Here is a 23384-nt window from a genome sequence, read left to right as displayed (position 1 = left end):
TTTTCTTGGGCTACAGCCCAATGCTTTGCTAGACACGGCCTCCTGGACCTCCTTTTAAGCTGCTTGAATGCCCATCCACCTGCTTGCCCATCCCCCTTCCTTCATGCGTCGTGCTAGCTGTTCCAACCCCCACTCCTTAGATGTGCAGCAACCAAGGCCTCATTAAGCTCTCTCTGCCCCTGCTTAGACCCTTCCCCTACCCCTATATAAATTACAGCGTGGGCTGCCACACCATGCCGCGGGGTCCCCTTGTGCCTCGCCCTGCCCCTGGAGCTGCTCTCCTCCCATGCACGAAGCCCCTTTCCCCTACCTTGTCTCCATGCTCTGAATCCATGTGGTTGTGTAGCTGTGAGCAAGCAAACACTGCCTTTGTGACCCCGCTTGTTGCCTGATGAGCCAGGCGTGCTATTACTTGCGCACCTCATGCTGCCTATCAGTTCCAACAGGTTGATTGCATGCCTGACACACTTGTCCTGCATGACTCTGCACACAAGCGCTTACAAATAATATTTGTAGCACTCCAGCCCAAAATGGTACTGGTGAGCCTAAAATGTCTGGTTATATATGTTGGGCTATCAGCCCACAACTGGAGCCCAAACATAGCCCACATGAAGTCTGGGATATACCATTCTCCCAATCCCCTGGGGGGCATAAATCCCTATGGTTATCTGCCCCTAAAACCCATTTTCAAGCCATCCGAAACAGTTTGCATTACGACACAAAAAATGGACTAAAACAGACACTCTCATTGCGTTCAACGCCATTGGTTAGCCTGTTGGTAACCACAGAATAGGTCAACTTTCAGGTGATATGAAACTTTTAAGTAAGCTACCGTACGTTATCTTTTTATACAGTTATCAGCCAATAAGTGACAAAACAGGACCAAAGTAGAGCAAAAGACCACAGGCCAGATGTAGCAAAACGCCAATTTGCGAGTTGCAAATTGCGAGTCCCTGCGACTCGCAATTTGCAACTCGCAAATTGGTATGCAGTACGGTGTCTCAGACACCGACTGCGACTCGCTATGGGGTCGCAATGACCCACCTCATTAATATTCATGAGGTGGGTCGCTAATTGCGGCCCCATAGCGAGTCTAGGCACTCGCAAACATGGAGGCCTGCTGTCGTCAGCAGACCTCCATGTTCGTGACTGCTTTAAATAAAGCAGTTCTTTTTTTTTTTAAGTGTAGCCCGTTTTCCTTAAAGGAAAACGAGCTGCACTTAAAAAAAAAAACGAAACCTTTAGTTTCGGTATTTTTTCAGGGCAGGGAGTGGTCCCTTGGACCACTCCCTGCCCTGAAAAAATATTTGTGGGTCCATTCACAAAGTGGAAGGGGTCCCATGAGGACCCCTTCAAATTTGCGAGTGGGTTACCATCCACTTCAAGTGGATGGTAACTGCGACTCCATTTGCGACCGCATATGAGGTCGCAAATGGAATTGCATTCCACTCCGAATCGCAAATAGGAAGGGAACACCCCTTCCTATTTGCGATTCTGAAATGCATATTGCGAGTCGGTCCCGACTCGCAATATGCATTTCTGAATAGCAAAGAGGCTTTTGCGCCTCGCAAACAGCGATTTTCGCCGTTTGCGAGGCGCAAACCCTTTGCTACATCTGGCCCCACTTTATTAGGACAGGCAAACAAATGAAACTACGTTTCTTTTTTTTACACATTACATAATATGAAGAAACCCCACTTGACTAATACATCAAACAACCTAGCCTCAGCACCCTTAAACCTCCATCCCAACATGCAAACCCCCACAATGGAAACATATCAACGTTCTGCACTAACCCTTTCTTCACACTCACTACCCTTCCAACCTGACCCCTGCGGTCCCTGTACCAATGACCTCTCCAGCAAAGCCCTCAAATCTTTAACATCCCTGCTCATCCTTGTACCTACTTTCTGCCTGTCCTAACTTGCAAAGAACGGAGTCCAACCCATTGTCATAAGGCCAATGCACATCCCAAAACATCCCAAGACCATAGCAACTTGAAGACAAAACCCCAAACTACCACGAGGTGTATCCAGCCCACTGAAAACAAGGGGGTAGGGAAGAGAACAACAATCCACCTACATACCAGACCACAGCGTTGCTAGGCGACAGCATACAACTGTCAAATGCCCAACCACCACCAAAGCCCTGCCTTGTATTTTAATTTGGTCTATTCAGTGCCCCTAAAGGGTCCTGGATTGTCCCACCAGCCGAAGTACCCTCTGGGATGCCCTACGGGCCACCCAACCCCTGGGGGCCCATTGGCAACCATGGGGTTAGTGGCTGGTTGTATTTTCGGCCTCTTAGTCCAAGAATGAATTGCACTTTGTGGTGCCTTTTAATTGTTAAAAAAACTTTAGACTGCTTAATGTTTTTCAAACATGTTTTCGCTATAAAAATACCATTTACACTAGTTCAGTATGGTCGCTTGCCTTAAGAGTGGAAACATTTGATGGCGTGTTGGATTATCGGTCGGTATCAGTCCTTTCTCTGTGTCTGTTGTTCAATTGCATTCAGCCTGTTTTGTTCTTCCTCTGGGAATCGCCCCTAAGCTTGTCAAACTGGCCTTTCTCACTGTTGCTAAGGAGTCAGGGAGTCAATCCTCATAACTCCAGAACAAGAGAGAAGAAGGAGAGGAACCAGCGATGAATGAAAGACTTTGGGCATAATTTAGAACCCGGCGGACAGGTTACTCCATCATAAAGGTGACAAATATCCTGTCCTCTGAAATCTAAATCACATTGAGGATAATGGGATTTAGATTTCGGCAGATGGTATATCCCTTGAGTTCTAAATCAGGCCCTTTGTTTTAAACCAGATACAACAGAGATTTTACAAGGCAAGCACTCTCTCAGAGGGAGCACACAACTTCTGCTCAATCAAAACATGTACTCCTGCCTCCCATCCTGTGGGTGGCGACAAAGCCTCTATCTGTGATTCTCACGTAATTGTCTGGTGGCAGCTGCACTGTCCATCCATGCCATAAAAATTGGGCCAAGATAGGGTACTTGCATGGCAGAGGGAGTTTTCCTCTGCAGCGTAGGCCCAGGGTCGGATTGAACCATGCTCCATTTCTTTTACTACTGATAGAAAACTCAAGATAAGATTTCAGATGGTAGGGAAAGAGATAATGTGACCAAGTGGCGGATATTGTGTTTCTCTCTTACCTTGTAGGTGACAGTAGCGAAACACAATTCCCAGCAGCCTGATGTTCCGTTCACACTGGTCTCGATATCCAAATGCATGGAATGTCTGGTACATTACATTAGTTGTGAGCACATTTTGGGAATTGTATTGCTTGTTGCAATGTATCACAAATGCTCTGAACTATACAGGGTGGGGGGGTGTGGGCACAACATAGATGTACCTTTTCCACATAAATTATACATGTTAAGCGAATTGGCATCTTTACCTCAGCACCAAGAACTATGTGCACCAGTGTAAAGGCAGGCAGAGACATCCCTCAGGTCCTGTCCTCCTCCACTGATTCACTATGACTTATTGTCACTCCCAATTTTGAGCAAATATGCAGGGGCATTAATGAGGCAAGCTGAAGTTATCACTGATGCCAGCTTCTGCTTGTCAGTGTTGTTATACTATTTCCTTGTTTCCAGGGCCTAAGTTGGGTTCCAATGAGAATTCTGCTATACCTTGTACAATGGTGATCATGGCCTAATGATGCAATTACCTAAAATATTACGTTCTGCTTAGGTATGTTCGCTATCTTTTAAATTATGCTATGCTGTGGCTGTTGTTACAATAGTCTGATGTCAGCATGTCATCATCTATACTGCTGTTGATGATAATATCACTACTGCTGCCTGAAACCTAAGTAGTGAAAAATTATAGTACATACCTAATTTTGTATCCTGTAAACCGAGTGATATGATTGATATATCAGCAGATAAGGTTTTTCTAGCTCTGGTTTGTATGGCCTGTGAATGTGAGCTGTGTATACTTTCTTAGTTTTTCACTCCGCCTTCTCCAGAAAATGTGAAATTGCATACTCATATTTTTCTACTTACATGTATATTTATAGCTCCTTGGTCAGTTTTTGGGAACTATTACTGTGGGAATGTTCCATGCGTGGTAAACAGGAGTGTTCCCCTGCCCTGAATGCCTATTTACATGTCTTTTCTATCCTGAGGTTTTATTTTGGTCCTGCCATCACTCTAATCCAAACATGTGCAGAGAGGCCTAGGTCCTGGACTTGTCCTGTAACATGGATGGGTGCTTGAAGCACATCCCCATTGTGACAGCAGACTACCATCCCTGCTGTGAGTTTCGTACATGAATCTGTGGTGGCAGCATACTGTGCTTTACGGATCTATAGTGTGACCATACCTTGTCATCTCGATTCCTGGAGTGGAGGGCTGGCAGTCGACTAATTTAAAGTTCTATTTCTATGCACTTGTCCAGTTCTGTGCATAAACATCCAGGGAGAGAGGAGTGTGTGTGTGTGTGTGTTTCTCTCTCTCTCACCAATGTAGCACATGCCTGGTGTGTGAGACAGAGTAGTGGAGGCCAGTGGGGTCCATTTTGGAGGATAAGGACTGTACTCCCAGACAGTAGAAGTGTATTGCTAACATTGCATCAGCTAGAGGGAGGAGATCTAGTCACTGAAGTGAGGTGAGTGGCAGCAAGGCTGCTTTAGATATTCTATGAGGCCTTTTGTAAGCAATTGATTGTTCTTCCTGAACACTGCCATTTGGTGGATGTTAGAGGTGAGGTGTGTGACTGCAAAGTCTGTTGTGAAAAGTGAAGAAGGATTTAGGTGAAGATGGCCCTTTTGCCTTTCTCTTATTACTCCTTCAGTTGGGCTGACAACAACCAGGTGCACAAATATCACACCTCTTTGTGACTGCTTCAGGATGGAGACAACCATGCTTTGTCTTAAAAGGGCACTTGTAAGAAGAACCATCATAAACCTTTCTATATTTTGAGACAGTGGACCCATTAACCTGTCTGAAAGTTGTGCATACAAACGGGACCAAAATCACCCCGCTTGGTTCACGTTCCAAGTCCTTTATGACCAAGGAAGGGAGAGCTCTGCAAAGTACTTGGAGAGCTGCTGTACAACTAGGGCTGATGTCTGCCTGGGAGCCAGTCTCCAAAAGATGAGGAGAGGACACCTATGTCTGGATCTCTTGGTGGAGACGTTATGAACTTGCCCTAAAATGCCTAGAAGCCTACTCACCTACTGAAAGAGGAAAGGAGTCTGTTTGGCCCAACAGGAGGAGAGATTGTCTAGAACATATTAAAGTCAAGCACATTTCTGGCAGTTTTGAGGTACTCCGAAAAAGCAGACTAAACTTGAATTATCTGGGAGGACCCAAGTGCCTGAGGACGGATCCAGAGTCCGCTTTCAGTTCCTGACAGACACCACAGACCTGTGATTGCTTTGTTGTCAAAGCCCTGTATGTACTGCAATTGCATGACCATGAGCGGCCATGTGGGGCTGAGTTTACTGACTTGTCTTGGGCTGCATTCACCAAATTGCTGAAGGCCTGTCAGGGGCTGCATCCGTCAAATTGCTGATAGCCCATGCAGGGCTGCATCTATCGAAGTGCTATAAGTTAGTCAGGGGTTACACCTGCTGTACTGTCAGCCTGTACATGGGCTACAATTGCTGATTGCGGAGGGCCTCCCCCTGGAACTGTCCGCACTTGATGTCCCATTGAGACTGCATCTTCTCCAGAACTTCCAGTTATCAGGCGAACGACTGCAATGGTCACGTTATTGATGCTGCCATGAAGGAAAGGCTGGGAAGATGCACTTCTAAACCCAGCCCTCCCCCTGTCACTGAGGATCTCCACTGAAGGGTTCTGGTCTGCTGCAGCTCTCAGAGGTGTGCTGGCATGGTGGCAAGTAGTATGGTAGCTCTGAAAAGATTTTGAGAGAACACTACTTCCATCCTCTCAATGGGTAAACTTGAGACTAATGGGCTTATTTACAAGCCCCTTGCACTGCTGGTGCCTCATTTTTTATATGGGAAAATAAGACACACCTGCAGACCTTGGGGCTTGTAAATAAGCCTGAGTGCACTATAAACTGGGTGAGTGAACTGCACATGACCCTGATTCATGCTAATCTTGAAATCCTCTATGGCGGTAGAAAGAATCCAGAATTAGGGGAAAGAGCCTGGGAGGCGAGAGAGAGAGAGAGATCAAGCTAGGGGAAACACCTACAAGAATTAGGGCCCAGAGAAACAGACTTGTGAGTATTAAAGTGCGTAACATTTCATACAGCTTTCTGATTAAAGAACTATTTTTCCTTTCAAAGTTAAGCACTGGTCAGCACATTCACCTTAGTGCACATGTTGGTTGATTGTTGCGCTCTGAGCTCTAGCACTCTCACCCTACTTCTCTGAGAAGCCAGTGACTGCTTACCCTCACTACCCAGAGGGTCAAGTTCAGAAATGATTGTATTTGACTAAGTTTGCAGAGCTGTATTATGGCATCCCTACACCATCAGTGGCAAAGCACACCCCTGTCTACTACCCATGGTTCTCTGAATGGGGTCTGACAGAAGCATTGTGCCTGAAACATGGAGCTTTGTATTGTGTTTTCAAAGTTTTCATGGGGAGTATGAACTACTGGACTCCTTCTCTAGCATACTTAGAAAGTATTTGAGTATTTTGCTAGTGGCACTTCAGACCCCTTGGCGTCCTCTGGAGCAATTTATGCATACATTGTTTTCTTACATCAACCATCTGGCCCTTGGTTTCTCTCTGCAGGATCTAGTTTGGCTCACAGGCAAAGTGCAAATGTGCAAACTGAACAGGGAATTTATGCCACATACTTTTTTTCAAAATCAACAGCCAATGCTGGTAAAAAGAGCACAGGAGTCATAGATTGTGGTGCCAACAGCAAATCAGTATGTACCTGCCCATCAAAAGACAGCAACGTTTGAAATTCTACTTAAGACCACCTACACGGAAGCATAGACTATTTTGCTTGGACTTCATTTTTAGGTTGACCTAGGCAGCAAATGTGCTGTCTCTGCAAGACGTGCTGTGTTCAGTATATGGGTTTTAGCCACGCCAACTCTTGCCATTTTTTCTTTGTTTTGCTGGTCTTAAATGCTTAATTTTTATTGGTGCATTGTGCTAAATGTCCCTCCCTTGTGTGCTAAGTTCCCACCAAAGGGCCTTTCACTAGGAGAACATTCCTGTTGGCCATCACACTATGCCACACTTCCTCCTGTTACAGTGTGTGATGGCCCCTCCTACCTCCTCCCGTCTGGTTTTGGTTTTCCATTTAATCCCAGCACCATCCTTTCTCCTCAAGGCTCTGTGCCAGGCTTCAACATATGTTTTTTTTTTTAACAGTTGAGCTTTATTTGTTTTATCAGACTTTAATGTTCTCCATCCTCATTTAGGTCTTTTTGCAATTTTTGTGGGCTGGGCTTGTAGTCATAAGCAAACAGTCAAGGCGCCAACTATCTTTCTGCCGATGGCCGGCTCTGCACTGCTGTTTGATGCCCGTTTCATGAGCGATAGTTTTACCGCAATATTTGTGTTTACATAATCTACCTTTTTTTTTTTTTAGGGTGGGAGGATTAAACTTGCCCTCGCCCCTTGCAGAATGTGTCACCAATACGGTTCCATTGTTTTCAGAATCGCTCTCGCTCTTTGTAAAGCCCCATGTTTTACAATGATGTGTTATCATCTAGCACGGCAGAGGAAACCAACCTTACCCGAGTGCCTGTGACTGCAGGGGTGGGAAGACGGGACGAGGCTGGGTGGGATCTTGCTCAGCTGATGTTCCGCTGTTCGGTTGAGCCGCCTCGGGCCGTTGCTTAGCTGGGATGAATGCTCAGACCACTTCCCCTTCAGCTCTTCTTGCCGGCCTAAGGTAGGAGCAGGATGGGCCAGTCACACTGCCTCGGTGCTGGCCGCCTCCTCACTCAGCACCCCCATGAACCTGTACACCTCGGCCCCTGTCACGCTGTACGAGCGGCAGCAAGAAGAGGAGAGGTGGCGGCGGGACAGAGGAGCAACCCTGGATGGGAAGAAGGACGGCAGCAGTCACGGAGCCGAGGAACCCAAGACACCGAGGGTTGGTGAAATCTCCACGTTTCTGAAGAGCGCACATCTGTGTGCAGACTCCTAGGGGTCCCATGCTCATCTAATTACAGGCACATTCTGTGTACACACAAAAAGTACTCCACGCAACGAGGTCCATTGTGATGCAGCGTGTAAAGGGACATCATGGAACCGCTATCCATCCACAGTGCTTTGCCAGTCACCCTATGCGGCACAAATCCCAGCTGTACCAATTACCTGATGTGCGCTAGTCACCAATGTAACCGGTATTCCCAGCTAAGCCATCCCCCTGATTGCTGGGCTATTCACTCACTACCCTGTTTCTCGCCTACCACTGTGCACTCATCTACAGCTATACGAGTTTCCTGATTGCTGTGTCAGTCACAACATTGCTGTCCAGAAGTTTCTGTGCCAGTCACTTATCTCTATGCTAGTCGCCCAGAGTTATGCCAGCTTCCTCACCAATCAACCCCAGCCCACCCTACCCCTCAAGCTGCCCCTTCAACCAGACTCTGCCAGTGATCCTGCAACTGCTTCCTTCGACCCACTGCTGAGCTTTATTTGTGATATCATTACTATAAGCCTGCTACCCCTGGAAATATGTAATGCAATATTTCCTCTAGGGGTTACATATTTGGTTACTCTGCATTATCTATTGCCATTTTATTTTTGTGTTTTTATGCTCTCTAGGGGCTAACTATATAGTTAAATGACTATGGGCCATATGTACAAACACATTTTCCAATAGACACAGAATGGGCAAAACTGCTTGCTACATCTGGCCCTATGTTTCTTACAAAAGTTACTTTCAATGTGGTGTCCTCTAAGGACTGTTCTAAGCATTACAGTCATATCAAAATATTAAAATATTTCTGCCACTGAAACTTGTCCATAATGCTTTGCAGAGCATTCCTTTTACAAAACATTTTTGCTCATAACTCAGCCTGTATGGTCCTAAGACAATAGGTCCACCATCAAAATATGGACCACAATGTGCTCTTTTTGTCTACATCATCTCTGGGTCCCTACACTATGTTAGTGGGGGCCTCCAAAATAAGAAATCATCCCACTATTTAATGTCTTTTAAGCTTTCTCATAGCTATAACTTTTGTTTTACAGCTAGGAAAGGTTTTTTAAGGCCTTGTTTGTAATTTTTTTGCAGTAGGCCTGCTTGTTTTAAAACTGTCCTCTGAGGCTAAGTATATGATTACACTGCATTGTTTGTTTTTGTTCTTTTCATGGGGTCATGCCCTCTAGAGACTACCAATATGGTTACATGGCCATGTTTCTTACAAATGATATTTTTGCTATGGTGCCTCTATGGGCTGTTTTGAGCATTACAGTCTAGTGCTAAACATTTATTTCTGATAGAGGTTTAAATGATAATTGTATATGTTTCAATAATCTCTCCTTATTACAATTATGACCATAATTCAGGCCAATTTAACATTCTTATTCCATTATGCATATTTGAACACTCTTGATATGTTTGGGTGACCTTCTAGTTTATTACTCCTCGGTGGCTGTCTTCTGTCTTTTCTGGGAATTGTGTTAGCCAGCCAGCAACTCTGATGGTGGGGTGGTGAAAGTGGTATTCTATTGGAATTAGCATGGCAGATTTAAATTAGGCTGCTAAATGGTAACATTTTCATTTTTTTGCAGCAGGTAGAGGAAGAAGGTAAATGGATGTGCTTTAGCTATATGCAGGGCTATTGGAATTATATGGCAGGAAAAGACAAAATTACGAAGCAGGGTTGACCATTTATGAGGCAAAAAAGTCAAATTATAAATGTACAATGCCCAGGCTAGTGAAAGACCAATTACATTGCAAATGCTTGTTATGTACTAGGGCCAAGGTTTTTACATATTGTCCGTGGCTGCGCTAGACGGTCTAAAATGTCGTGATGTAATGTGAGCAAACACATTACAAATAAATCAACTCTACTCAGGCACTTCCACACATCAATTTCATGCGGTTGTGAACAATTAAGACTCCGAAAAAAAGTACCTTAACGAGAGGCACTGACAGATTCAAACTCACGAGGAACTTCAAAATGCATTTCAGTCAGAGGGAAAATAATTAAAAGAAACTGATAAAACAACTCATCCTAACAAACTCTCAGGATGCACATTGTCGAATCTGTCTTTCTTTCCTCTTGAAAGTTACAATTTTGCTTCTGAGGTTTGTCGCCCGATATTTATTTTAAAGGGGCTTTGCTGTAGATAATTTTCCTCCAGTCCCTGCGCCATCCTCCCTGTTGCAAACTAGAAGCTGGACATTTGTCTTTTTCTGTTATAGAAACTCAGCAACAGGGCAAAGCAATTCCATAACGACGTGGCATTGGGATGCTGCCATTCACGCCAGTAGATCCAGTGTCGGCAGAAATAGCAAAGCCATCGCCGCCAGTGATTGGCTGCGGCAGATCTAAACCTTTAGTGCATGCCTGGGTGGGCCTGGGGGCATGTGTCTGCGCTCCGTGTTTCACAGTAATGCTTTTTGCAGAGGGCCAGGGAACATGAAGCTCATTTTTGTGTTTTTCTGTTTACTTCTCGGTCCTGTTCTCGCCCATCAACAACGCAGCTTTAGCCCTACATGCCACTTTGACCAAAGCCGTGGATTAATTTGCGATCAGTGCCCGCCGGGCTACGCTGGACAGCGCTGCGAGAGGTAAGATTACTGGCAAACTTTTACCTATTTCTGTTTGGAAATACACATCACTTGGTGTTTCACAGTCGCCTGTGACACATAACTAGTTCACGCTACCAATTCAACTCATTCTGGGTCTTGGAAAAGTACAAAGGCCACAACCACGTATACCTGTTATCCGCACCTTTATTGTAACCATTCCTTCCACTTAGTGCAGCCACACCAATTGTAATACAATGTTTCCTGGCTATCTTTTCCTTGAGAATTTATTTTGGTGTATGTATTGCACTGTAGGAGATACATCGTGGTTTGGAGCGCCACTACCATGTTCCGTAACTTGATGTTTGGGTTTCCTGCTTTGATAAATGAAGAGCACTGACTGTACTTGAGCTGCCGCGGCTCACACGCTGCTTGAAACCGTTCTGAGAAATGAGTGTGATAACAAATGATAAATATCACGAAGTAAACCGTATCAAGGCAGAAGTATTTAATAACCGTATGGTGTGATCACGTAATTCGCAACTCGTTTAGAGTTAGATTGTAATATGGGGGCACTGATTCTATGCGTTATTACGACTCCATTTTCCAGCCATTACGAGTGTGTGAGCAGTATTGTGGAATAGCTTGAACCCCAGAGTTACCTGGACCTTTGCCGCAAATGATTCGCAAATTCCTGACCCTGGGTTTACCGGGTGGTTTTACAGACCAGAGCTTCTTTTACTAGTTTTCTGAAGTTATTCCCCTCGTTTCTCACGAGTGAATTTCGTTTGCTGGGGTCCCGGTAATTGCAGGAGGGGGGATTAACAGGCCGCTTGTAAATAAACACAAGCCAAAATATGTATGAAGATTTTCCGGTGGCTCACGCTGCAAAACAAATGGCGCTACAGTAGCCCTACTGTCTGCTTTCTGTCACCCATTATGCATCACCGTGTTTGAAAGTTACTCTCGCTTTTCTTTGGGTGCCCTATTCCCTGTTCCTTTTGGCATTTCGTCTTCTTACGCGCAGCGCCTACAAGCGCAACATTTGTTAAAAGAGAGCCTTAAGTGTCTGGTGACAGCAGGTCACCTGCCTGCATCCCTCAGGGCTACAGCTGAGTGCTATTCCTGTCTGCCTTTTCCAGTCTGTCGTCGGTGCAAATGCATTTCTACCCACTGAATAGCCGCGAGTTTATGACTACACAGACAGACCCTCGCCGCAGCCCTGCGGGTGGCATTTTATTGTCAGGCCCAGGTCACTGACGACGTCTTGTGGCACGTGTCGTTTGGTCTAGTGCAGCAGAAATGGGGGAAGTTTCAGGAAATTAACATGTGCACCGCTTTCATAAATTCGTTGTGGTGGGAATCTTTGTCGTGCATTCTCTAGTAGTTGGAAGCCTAGGCCTGTTATCTTTGCTGGCACGAGAGAAGTGACACATGCCGAATGGAAGTCTGCGACGGAAAAATGACAGCTGACTGCTGCCAGGGCATGAGCCGACTGGCCCACGCTTCCCGTGTTTCCATTTATACAGACGCCTAGGAAAAATACATTGGCACCGGTAGCTTTCCGTAACAACTTGGAATGTGCCACAAAAGTCTATAATCATTTTACAACTCCCACACAGACTAAGATACGAACACAAGTTCCGGCGCGACCGCAGAGTGTTTCTTCAGTAGAAAAGAAGGATTTTTTCCTAGTTCAAAAACAAGGATCACACAAAGACTGCATACGGTCTGACAATGACAGAAGTGCCAAGAAGATGAGCTCTCGACTTGTGGTGCTATAGCAATAGAGATAAATAGTAAGCCGGCTGTGTGCTTTGTGCGTACTACAAATTGAGCTTCTTTATGTCGGGTGGGTTTGAATCACTTTACTGATGTGCGAAGCTGACGAGTTTGCGGCTCATCCACTAATATGACCAGTCAAAATTTCTAAAATACAGCCTTCATAGTTTTGCCAGCATCTTACCATTTCGTTCATAATTTAATGTGTTCCATCCAAAATTGCATTGCGTGCCTCAAACTAGCTACCTAGGACAGATATCCATGGCATAAAGCTCTTCGATGTCTTACCTAAGTAGTAAGCTCTATATATACATGCAATTACAATGCAGAACAATTCAATTATAGACAACGAACTGGATTGCCCCTTCGACTCCCCCAACCAATAGGCCTTCTTCTTTCATTCTGTCTATATAACAAGTGTATCTAATATAGGCCTAGGAGAGCTTGGTCCAGGCCACATTTTGAGGAAATTCAAAGACTATTCTAGGTAATTGACCACCTTCTTCCATTCTTTCTGTAACACGCGTGCCCAACGTAGGGCTAGGGTGGCTTAGCCCATGTCACATTATAAGGATAATCACGGGCAATGCAAATTAATTCCCTTTAGATTGTTTATTGTAAATTTGGCTTATATGGAATGGCTATCTGGAAATTTTGTCTTGGGTCTAGCTCACCTGGCCTGCGTCGGACATTCATTGTAAACAAAGTTAATGAACCAACCTGCTCCCAGAAGGCTTATAATCCACAATAAGTGTTTTAAAAAAACAAACATGATAATGTAAGGAACTGGTGTATTAGTTGAAAGGGGTGAGAACCCATCTCAAATAATAATCAGAATCCTTGTCAGGGTGAATCACAAATATCGATAAAGAAACCTGTGCTTAACCATCTGTGAGCTTGGATCAAAAACAGTCAGCCTTAACCTAGAGACAATGAGTAAAGTGTTTATTCAGCACCAAAGCAGTATTAAGGTATAAAAACAACACAAGAAAAATCACAAACGATTTAGAAAAATAAAATATATTTTAATGAGAAAATTATATAAAAATGACAAAACTTCAATAAGTAGAAACAATATATGAATTTTTACAGTTTAAATTGAAAATAGCCCCAAAAGTCAAATTGCCAACCACGTTTTTCCGGTCGCTCAGGACCGGGTCAAAGTCAAAAGTTAAGGCCGGCCATGATGAGTGCAGTCAGATGTAGGGACAAGGTTTGTCCTGGTGGAAAGTTTATCTTCTGATGTAGAAACCTTAATGGGGAAAAAGTTGTAGTGGACAAGTCATCAGTGAACAAGCTGCGAGCTGGATCGAAATAGGCTTGATGATGGCGGTTTCTGAGGAGTGGAACCCCAGTGCATTGCTTGTCAAAGGAGGGATAGCTCTGAGCAGGTAAAGCCCAAAGTCTGTTCCCAGGAAGCCTTCCTCATCAACGGGCCGCTGCTCAGCATCAGTCGCTAAAAACCCTCTACTTTCAGACTTAGAAACATTTCTGGAATTCAGATGTCCTTCAGTGAGGCAAACCAGTAAGTTGAACCCAACTGGCAATTTAATGTCAATGAGTTTGGCTCAATGATGGTCCCAGGGCCTTGTGGGTTCTCTGGAGGAAAAGTTGGCATTTTTTTTTTTAATTTCCAGCTTTTGCAATTTGGTCAGGAGGAGTATATTTTATCACTAGTCGAAGGTCCTGGATCTTGGAGTACCACTTCAGGGATTAGAACTCACTTCAACAGAGTCCAGCAGAAGGGTTCAGGGCAGGTCCATTTGGTACTGCTCAGCTGGACAATTGTAGGAAAATGTCTCTTTAAGCTTGTTTTGTCCCTGTAGTTCAAACAAGAGATCAGTCAACTGACCCATGGGGTCATTTCTGCGGTCCAAGGTTCAAAGCAGACCAGTCAAGTCGTCCTTCAGGTTCTTCAGGTATCAGGACAGTTCTTCTGATTATCCGCAGGTCTAGGAGTGTACTGACAAAGGTAAGGGGTGCCACTTTTGTGCCCAGTGCCATCTGGCCACTTACTAACTAATGCGACACAAGTTCCCAGATGTGACCCAATCCATGTTTGTGCACTTCCTATGTGTTTTACTGTAACAAATCCAACAGTACCCCACTTTCCTTGATACCACCATGGCAGAACCCTTCTTCCCCTGGTCAGAACTCCCTGTGCCTACCTAGAGGTATGGCTTTGGAAATGGGCAAACCCTCCTATGTGATAATTCGAAACCAGTTCTGCAGCAACTAGAAACTAGAAAGACAAAGGGAGGTAGGCCTAGGTGTGAGCTACATCTGTCGGTGACTGGATAGGTATCCATTGATGCTAAGGAAGGGGCTGAGCACAGCCACCCAGGCCATCCTGCTCAAGGAGGAAAGACACCTCTTTCCACCTAAGTCTTTTGTCCACTGTCTTGGGGCAATCCCCATCTCACCACAGGGGAGCCATTCAACAGGCAGGTGGCTCTGGGCACTGGCACAAAAGCCGTTTTGGCTTAAGCAGATAATTGATTGCTTTCTAACTGTACCATTTCTAAAATAGTAATATTAAATCTGACTTGACCATAAAGTTGGTTCTTTATTATAATTCAAATGAGTCCTTCAATTATTTTTCTATCTGCTCTCAAACACAGAGCTGTAGCCCGCCAGTGGCATTTACTTTACAGGCCCTGGGTAGCTGTAGTATCATAGCCTAGAGACTTACAAGTAAATTTAAAGCGCCAAGTAGGAACGTGTCAATTTTTCACTTTTGTTTAAAGGTAGAGCACAATCACTTTACCACTAATTAGCAGGAGTAAAGCATGAAGAGTCCTATTGATGCAAAAATGGGTTCTGCTAAAGAAAAGAAACATCTGGGGAGTGCCACGCAAATGATTGTCATTTCCAATAGATATGTTTTATCACAAATGTATCAGAACCAATTTTTGTGGAATATAGATGCTTTCAGAATCAAGATATAAGTCCAAGTCCCCCTTTTAGAACTTTACTCTGAGGATAACAAGGCAGAGCAGTCCAAGAGATCTCCAGGAGGTGGTTTGGACTAGAAATTCATAACTCACCAATGCAACAAATCATTTTCAATAAATCGGTATCCATTTATTGCTTTTTCTTTTTAAAAAAAAGTACATTAATACATTTAAAGCAAAATACTACCAATAAATCTCCTCTTTGTCTATTTAGCAGTATTGTGCTCTTTCCCGTGATGCAATGCAGCAAACAACTAATAGTTGCTCTGATGCATTGCAGCAAATCCCAGTAAATTTGCCCCTTTATGCGCCTGCTGGCCATAATACCCTGGTGAAGACCCATTGCCTTGAACATTTACATTTCTTCAAAAATATATAGGCCTATGAACCTTTTCAGGCTCTAAACAATCAATAATGAGGCCTTAGTGCCTCTAACATTACTTTGCATCATCATTAAAATAAGCCTACATGAATGAACACTAACATGATATATTGCAAACAGAGACAATAGAAATCTGTCCCTCATGAACTGTTTGTCACATGATTTAAACTATTTTGTTACAGGATACCCCTTTGACTACTAGTGGCAGCAGCTAGAGACCCCACGCATTGGGAGCAAAGTAATTTACCATAGCCTGGTACAAACTGCTTCTACCTATGAACTTTAGACTTCAGAGGATTTCTTAAGCCCTCCAATGCCTCTGCACCACTGATTTCTTCTCCTGGTAACAGCAACTTCACTGTAAGGGCTTTCAACCTGTCCTCCTGCCAGTCTTGTGTGATCACCTGCTTGAGTTAGTGCTGCTACTATGTAGTGTTGCCCCGGCCCTCCATGGCAGACTACAGTGTGTGCTTGCAGTTCCCAACAATCCAGGCCATCAACGGCCAGCAGTGTGATGTGTGTGGAAAAGTTAGAGTTCATAGTACCCAATTTTTCTGGGCACCGCACCCCGCCAGTCACAACAAGACTAGAGTGCTTCTTATTTGAGGGCAGTATAGGAGGTACAGGATCCCCACCCAGCCTAGGGGTATTCAGGGAGCTGTTGCCACCAGCCCCTGAGTAAGAGTCACAGAGTACAAGCCAGTAGTAGGTGCATCCCTGGACTCATGAAAAGATCTACAATAGTGCTGGTGTTTCTTCCTTCTTCCATGGCTCCTTCTTCGCGCATTCTACCTGTGCATTGGTTTAAGAAGAGAGTTGGAGAATTTTGCATTTGGTAGGGCACCAACTCATTCTAGAAATGCTACAGCATGCCTCCACCTCTTTTTGCTCCTTAAAAACCGGCCCACTGACTGTCCTGTCTTTTCACAGCATATCGGGAAGATAAACAATGGTACTTTTCTGATTTTGTGTTTTATCACTGTGGAGCATGCCTCTTTTTATTTCCTGTCCACCCATTCACCTCCAATTCTGCAAGCTCAAAAAACAGTTCATGGGCTGGGAAAAGTCACAGGTATACATACTACAGTCACAGGGTCAAACAAAATCCCCACTATAACAAGAGAGGATCCCACCTAGCCATCTTTTGAAAAAGTGGTGTGTTTTACAGGTTAAGAAAACTGGAGTGTGTAAGAGGACTGTAGATGAGTTCTGAAGTATATCTATCCATAAGAGGTACAAGGAGGTTTATTTGGTCCAGTGTACAGTTTCCCAATGTAACTTATACGTCAAAAAGTTTCACTGTTCCACAAAACAAAACAGAAATCTTCCGGGCACTTCACAAACCAGAAGCAAAATCCCTCACGCATTCATTTGGATGTCATGCTTCATCATAGGGTATGCTCCTTGTCACTCAGATGGGTATACATACTACAGTCACAGGGCTTGCGAAGTGGCCAGTGGATTTCTGTTTAGTTTTGTGGAACAGTGTACCTTTTTGACTTATAGATGACATCTGAAGTCCACGTTCCAGGATCACCGGGTCAAACTGGTGAATGAGAGCAAAGGTCCCACCCATGCAACCTGCAGTGCTGTCACAGATATTTCAACCATAAAAAAATGGTCATGTTAGCTGTGAATTAAATGATTCATAGTTTAGTGGTCTAAGTGGAGACCTGCTATGTGACAGGAGGTCCTGCCCTCATAGTGCTTTTTAAATGGGTGATGATTACTGTGAGTTCAATACCTCTACCCACAGAACTCTTTAATTCCATGGAAGTGGGTCAAAATGTTCTGAGTTCTCAGGTGGGGTAGCTGGGACTGGCACAGCAGATTCCAGAGACTTACCACATATGCGTCCATCAGTGTTTTCTCTCTGGTACTTCACAATATAGCGATCACCTGTACCTTCTAGTCCTGTCTCTCCTCTCTCTGGGCAGCTTCTCCAGAAGGCAGCCAGAAGTGTGTTCTACTCTTTCTAGACTTCTCTTGTCAGGATACCCAGTTTTGGGACCTTTATTAGAGGCAAGTTTCCCTACCTACATCTCATTCTCAGTTATTTAATTGTAAATTCTTATACACATGTTTACCACAAGTGGCCGTCTTATAAGATAAGGCCCCTGTGACACAACTAGGGTAAGGGGTACTGGGCAGGTTACACATGAACATAGGTTACATGTGAGAGACTACCGCTGTGCGCAGCTTGGTGGTCGTACACAGGCAACCTGCCTGTAGCAGTTTTCAACTGCAAATTCAACCTGTCAAAATATCCCCTTTTGACAGGCTTGAACCTTCCTTTTAAATAATAATAATACACCCTGCTTGCAGGCCTTATTTCCTAAAAATCTCCTACTTTTAAACATATGTACTTTGCCTTTTTAGGAAATAAGGCCTGCAAGCAGGGTGTATTATTGGTGAATGTGTCCTTACAGTAAAAAAGCCCTAAAAATTAATTTCACTGTGGCAAAACTGACTGTTACAATAGGGAATCATAGGGCTACTCTGTTAACGTTATTAAATACTAAATTCGGAAATGGAAGCAGCTGAAAAATAATTTGTATACAAAGTTTAATTGTAATTTAAAATCATCTCTATTGATAAAGTCAGATTGTAAATTATTATTTTAGTTATTCATCTTTGAAAATTTGGCAGTTTCCTGCCTACACTTTCCGGGAGTTTTTAGCTGCCTGGACTGGTGATGGTTGTCCTACATGGAAATGTGTATTGGAGTCAGACAGTGAAAAAGGGCGTTGGTATTTATGGACTGGGTGCACTTCAATGGGACCTTTCCCAGAACACACAAGCCTTTTTTGTCACTAGCCAGGCTGGAGACAAACCCAGGGAAGATGGGAGAACTGACTAGAACCAGTTTAAGGGATAGAAAAAAAGGGAGTCTCCCAACAGGAGGCTGGACTGGGCATAAAAGTGGCACCCACAGAACATGAATGAGAGCAAGAATTAGGACCTGGACTAAGATGGCAGCAACACTATGGACAGCTGGAAGTGCAAGCCCACTCCTCCACTGATAGAATGAGGACTTTGCCTGCAGCTGACCCCACAACTAGAGGGTCTTTCCAAAGTAAGTGATGCTGCTTCCCCCTACACTTCCTGAGAACGAGTTGGGGAATTACCGGGACTTCTGAGCCCTAGCCGCACCAGGAGCCAAGCATAGGAGACAGCTGGCACAGGGAACCAGTAAAAGCAGCTCCCTGTAAAGTGCACCCATTTTGAAGCCAGAAGAAGAGCTTGCCGTCAGGAGTACAATGAGCCCAAGGAAGCAGCAATTGGCTCAACATGGCCCAAGTTATGAGCGTTCAAAGATTTGTCCATTTTAACATGCCTATGCTTGAGTGATGGAGCGCATTGGGTTGACATAAGAAAAACTACTCAACGCCTGGGACCTCATCCCCAGGCCCTGACATGAGGAACTACACTGGGAGCACTGGTGCACCCCCCCCACACAATGACAGTGGGCATGCCTCTGCTTCCCATGCCTGTGTGTGGGGAGAGCGGGGCATCCTCCGCAGAACCAATGCCCTGCCCGGACGGAGAAGGCAGGGAGAATGCCGCTGCCAGCTCCCGGTATGGCAGACAGCAGTGCTGGCCAGCTGGGAAGCCAGCTGGGCAGGGCCAGAGTGGGCTACCAGCACTTCTCCAACATAAAGTACATCTGGGTGTCCAGCCTGTGACTGGGTACCCCAAATTACAAAAAAGAAACCTATGCATGCAGCGTGGGGACAACAACCACAGCTGAAACCACTAAGATACTCACACTCCAAGGAGTGAGCACCCCATAATGCCCTGTGGGCCTTTTTTGACTTGTGGTTGCTCCAAAACAAACAGAGGAACCACCAACATGTTTAAGGAAGTGTTTGGTGGCTACAGAAGTGCAGCAACTTTCTCTTGACTTATTTTTTCAACTAAAACCTATGTATCCCACGTCTCAGGAAACATAACCTGGGGAGACTTTTGAGTATTTTCAAAGTGTTTCTTAGGCTGGCGCTTTTGCTCCAGAGATTGGGAGTGGAGGGACCTCTAGTGTTTGGTCACATGGCTGAATTTTAAGTGGTCTAAAGTGGTACAAGACAGACTCAGACTCGTTATGTCAGTTTTAAATGGCTTATGGGCAGTACATTGCCGATAGTGGTTTCTGATAAACATTGCAGTGCTTAATTGATAATAATGTTTGTATTTAAGAATAGTTACTGATTTTAATGCTATAGTGATGATTTTTAACATGTGTTTATTGGTCTTATAATTTGGTGACATCTTAACAATGCCAATAGGCTTACCTCAAATATTGATGTGGTGACCTTTGAAAAAGCCAATAGGCCTACTTTATTGAAAATGACAACTCCTTATATGTCATGTTCTATTCCTTATAGGTAGTGGGGGTACTGTGAGTTTGGGAGTCATGACCCCTTGGGGGTCAAATGTGATATCAGAAGGTTACCAAAGGTAAATTGTTCAGCCTGGTGTATATATTTGTAAATTAATGTGTAGTATTTAGTAGTGTGTGTGTAATAAATGTATTTTTATTTTTCAAAATAGGAAATACTGACTGGACAGTCATTTACTGTGTTTTTATTGTGTGCCAGATAACGGGATAATGGAAATTACTAGCTCACATGAACTCACATAAACTCCCCTGAGTAGGCCTTGGGCTATTCTGCTATGCCTCCTGGAGAGAATAAAGAGCTACAGTGGGATTTTTAGTTCCCAGCAAGGAGACAACTGTTGACCTATTACTTGCATAGGCATAATATCCTGAACAACTAATAACCTAATTTCTTACAATTCTTAGGCTGTTTCAAGATGGTACTGCCACTTTCTGTAGCAAACTCCACACAGTCCAGCCACAGTATGTGTCTTCAGGTAATAGCAGAATGGAGCTATGGAGCTAGGAATCATTTAATCAGAGAGACCTAAGAATAGAGCCACAGAAAGTCGACAGGCCTTCACACCTTACGCTCAGCAGCCTTTTGGGAGCAACATCTAAAGGCAAATGAAAGGGCAGGTCAAACTCGGCTAATCATGCACTTCTGTAGAAAACTCTGCCTCCTGCCTTGCGACACCTCCTCTTAGCTCATCTGGGGGTGCACCTTTAGGGAACAAAAGGTCAGTGCCTGGCAAAGGCAATCCCAAAACGTCTAATGAAACCTCTGTCTTCAGCTGGTGGGCTCCCTTAAGCTTCAGGAAAGTCAGCAATAAATCATACTAATGTGTCAGACTACTCCCCCTGACATTTTGTATCCCTTATGTATAGTGGAGATACATAATGGATTCCACAATGCCCTCAGCGTGGACATGTGATTTTCGCCTTACTTGAGTACAAAGGAAACATGCATTGGCAAAACCAGTAACTCTGCTGTTGGCTTTGCATTGTCATGTTTTCTGAAGAACATTATTGTTGTGAGAGCATCCTGGCCTTTGGGAATAAAAAAGAAAGGTGGAAAACAAAAATATATTTTTCACCTTAAAAAGCCCACATATTCACAGTAGGCTCTGATTTTGAAGGGGGCCACTTTGTGTATGGATGTTCTCCTTGTTAAAGAGAAGAATTATGTTACTGACACTGATGTTAACCAAAGGCTTAAGTAGGCTGACCAGTTGCCCATGCCCTATGCTTCAGTGGAAAGAAGACAGTATGACTGACACAATAACAGACCAACAGATGAAGAGGGCTGGCTGAAAGCTCCTGTTAGTAAGTATATAGTATTTAGCATTGTAATAAAGCCACTAGGTCTTCGATAACCCCAGACCTAAAAAAAGGTCAAATTACCAGAGACTTATTTCAAAGTTTATTCAGGACAAGGGTGCATGCATTTAAAGTCATTCAGAATGATAGTTTTGTTTCAACAACATTCAATTTACCTTGAGTTCCATCTGTCACAGGGCAACTTGTGTGCAGGTGACAGGCTGACTTACACTTGTTTGTCACTCATGTTTATTTAAAAACACATTCATTTTTAAATTTTACAAGAGTCAAACATTGTACCGACATAAATATCAGTCATAGAATGCAGGGAAGTAAACAATAGACAAAGGGGGCAACTCCACATGTGGTGATAAGTAAACATATGCCAATTGCACAGGTACTCCATTAGATGACAGACATTCACCCATTCCCCACCTTTGAGTACCACCCAAAGGCGAGCCATTATTCATGGTCTTCACTATCTTCACTACTATCTGTAGCCTATCTCCTGGCTCACGCCACACAGTGATAACCTCCTCCACTTTTTCATCCCTTCTGCTAAGCTTTAGGTGGGCCTCTTCTGCTAATGACCATTCAGCCACATCCCTGTGCCAGTGGGACATCTCTTGAGCCTGCTGTCCCAGCCAGGTGGTGGCCACCTTGCACCTGGCAAGAACCAGTGGCAATTGTGAAAATGTATAGGTCCCTTTATGACCTGCAGGTCAGCAGGTTTCCCAATGCAGCAGATGCCTCCGGTGATGCAGTGAAGGTGGTCCATGTTTGCTTGGCCATTTCCGCCAGGCCAGTATAATGCAAAAAATATGCCAGTCCCAATGCAAACTCTGGTTGGATATCTTCTAGGGAAATAAAATTCTCATTGGGATACAAGTCCCCAAGCTGTTGACATCACTCAACCTGCCAGGCCTAGAAGAACATGCTCTCAGCCATTTGCCAGTATCCATACCTGCACTTCACAGTGGAAGGGTGCACATTTCAATACCAGATTCGCACTGTTCACCACATCATGGATGGGAGGTCTCCGAGGCTCCTGCCCCTTCCATTAATATGGCTGAGAGCTGCCCTATGTCGTCCATCCCTGGCAACCAGCATTTCTCCAAGTTGTCCACTGGATGAAGCCATCGCACAGTGTGCTGCGTCTGAGTGGCAAAATAATAGAGATCTAGTCATGGCACTTCCAGGCCACCAGCCTCATATCACCATGTCAGGGTGGACAAGGCCACTCAGCTATGTTTCCTGGCCCAGAGAAGAGAAACAAGGATCCAATACAACTCTTTAAATACCGTAGCAAGTAGAGAGCAGAGGGAGTTCTGAATGACATATAAGCAGCGCGGCAGGAGTACTATCTTGGAGTTGGCCATCTGGCCCATCAGCGACAGTGGGAGCATGTTCCAAAGGGTGACTGAGGATCTCAGTGAGTTCAATACCCTACTCACATTAAGGCGGTGTTGCTTCACCGCGGTGTGCACGACCATTACCCCTGAGTACCTGAAGTGCACTAACTCCCAAGGTAAGCCACTATCTGGCAGGAACTCCACAGGAGTCCTAACTAACAATGCCATGGGGAACAGTAGAAACTTTCCACAATTAATCTGCAGACCTGATAAAGCCCTGAATCGGTACTGGAGTCAACAAGATTCAGACGTATTCTCAAGGGGAGGTGAGGTAAATAATGCATCATCTGCATATAAGGATGTGATATGCCAGTTGTGTTCCTCAGTCTCATAGTTCCAGCCGGGCCCACACCACCAGACGCTCCACTGCAATTGCAAAGAGAAGTGGGGGATAGAGGACAGCCTTGGTGTGTCCCTGACCCAAAGCCCAACTGTCTGAGTGGCACTGCCCCACCTGCACACACTCACGGGGCTTGGGGTAAAAAA

At 44.5% G+C, this 23384-nt stretch overlaps 1 protein-coding gene across 7 annotated transcripts in view; it reads left to right on the top strand.

The window, feature by feature from the left end:
* LAMA2 (laminin subunit alpha 2) overlaps window positions 1–23384 on the top strand; it is a 3379260-nt gene that overhangs the window by 1809423 nt on the left and 1546453 nt on the right. For all 7 annotated transcript variants that reach the window (XM_069234829.1, XM_069234828.1, XM_069234823.1 and 4 more), the window contains one exon: window positions 10629–10715. In XM_069234829.1, coding sequence (XP_069090930.1) covers window positions 10629–10715 — 87 coding nt within the window. The remainder of the gene's footprint in view (window positions 1–10628; window positions 10716–23384) is intronic.

Source organism: Pleurodeles waltl, chromosome 5 (assembly GCF_031143425.1).
Source record: "Pleurodeles waltl isolate 20211129_DDA chromosome 5, aPleWal1.hap1.20221129, whole genome shotgun sequence".
Lineage (NCBI taxonomy): Eukaryota > Metazoa > Chordata > Amphibia > Caudata > Salamandridae > Pleurodeles > Pleurodeles waltl.
Note: the sequence above shows the minus strand (reverse complement) of the source record. Positions and strands in the feature narration are given on the sequence as shown.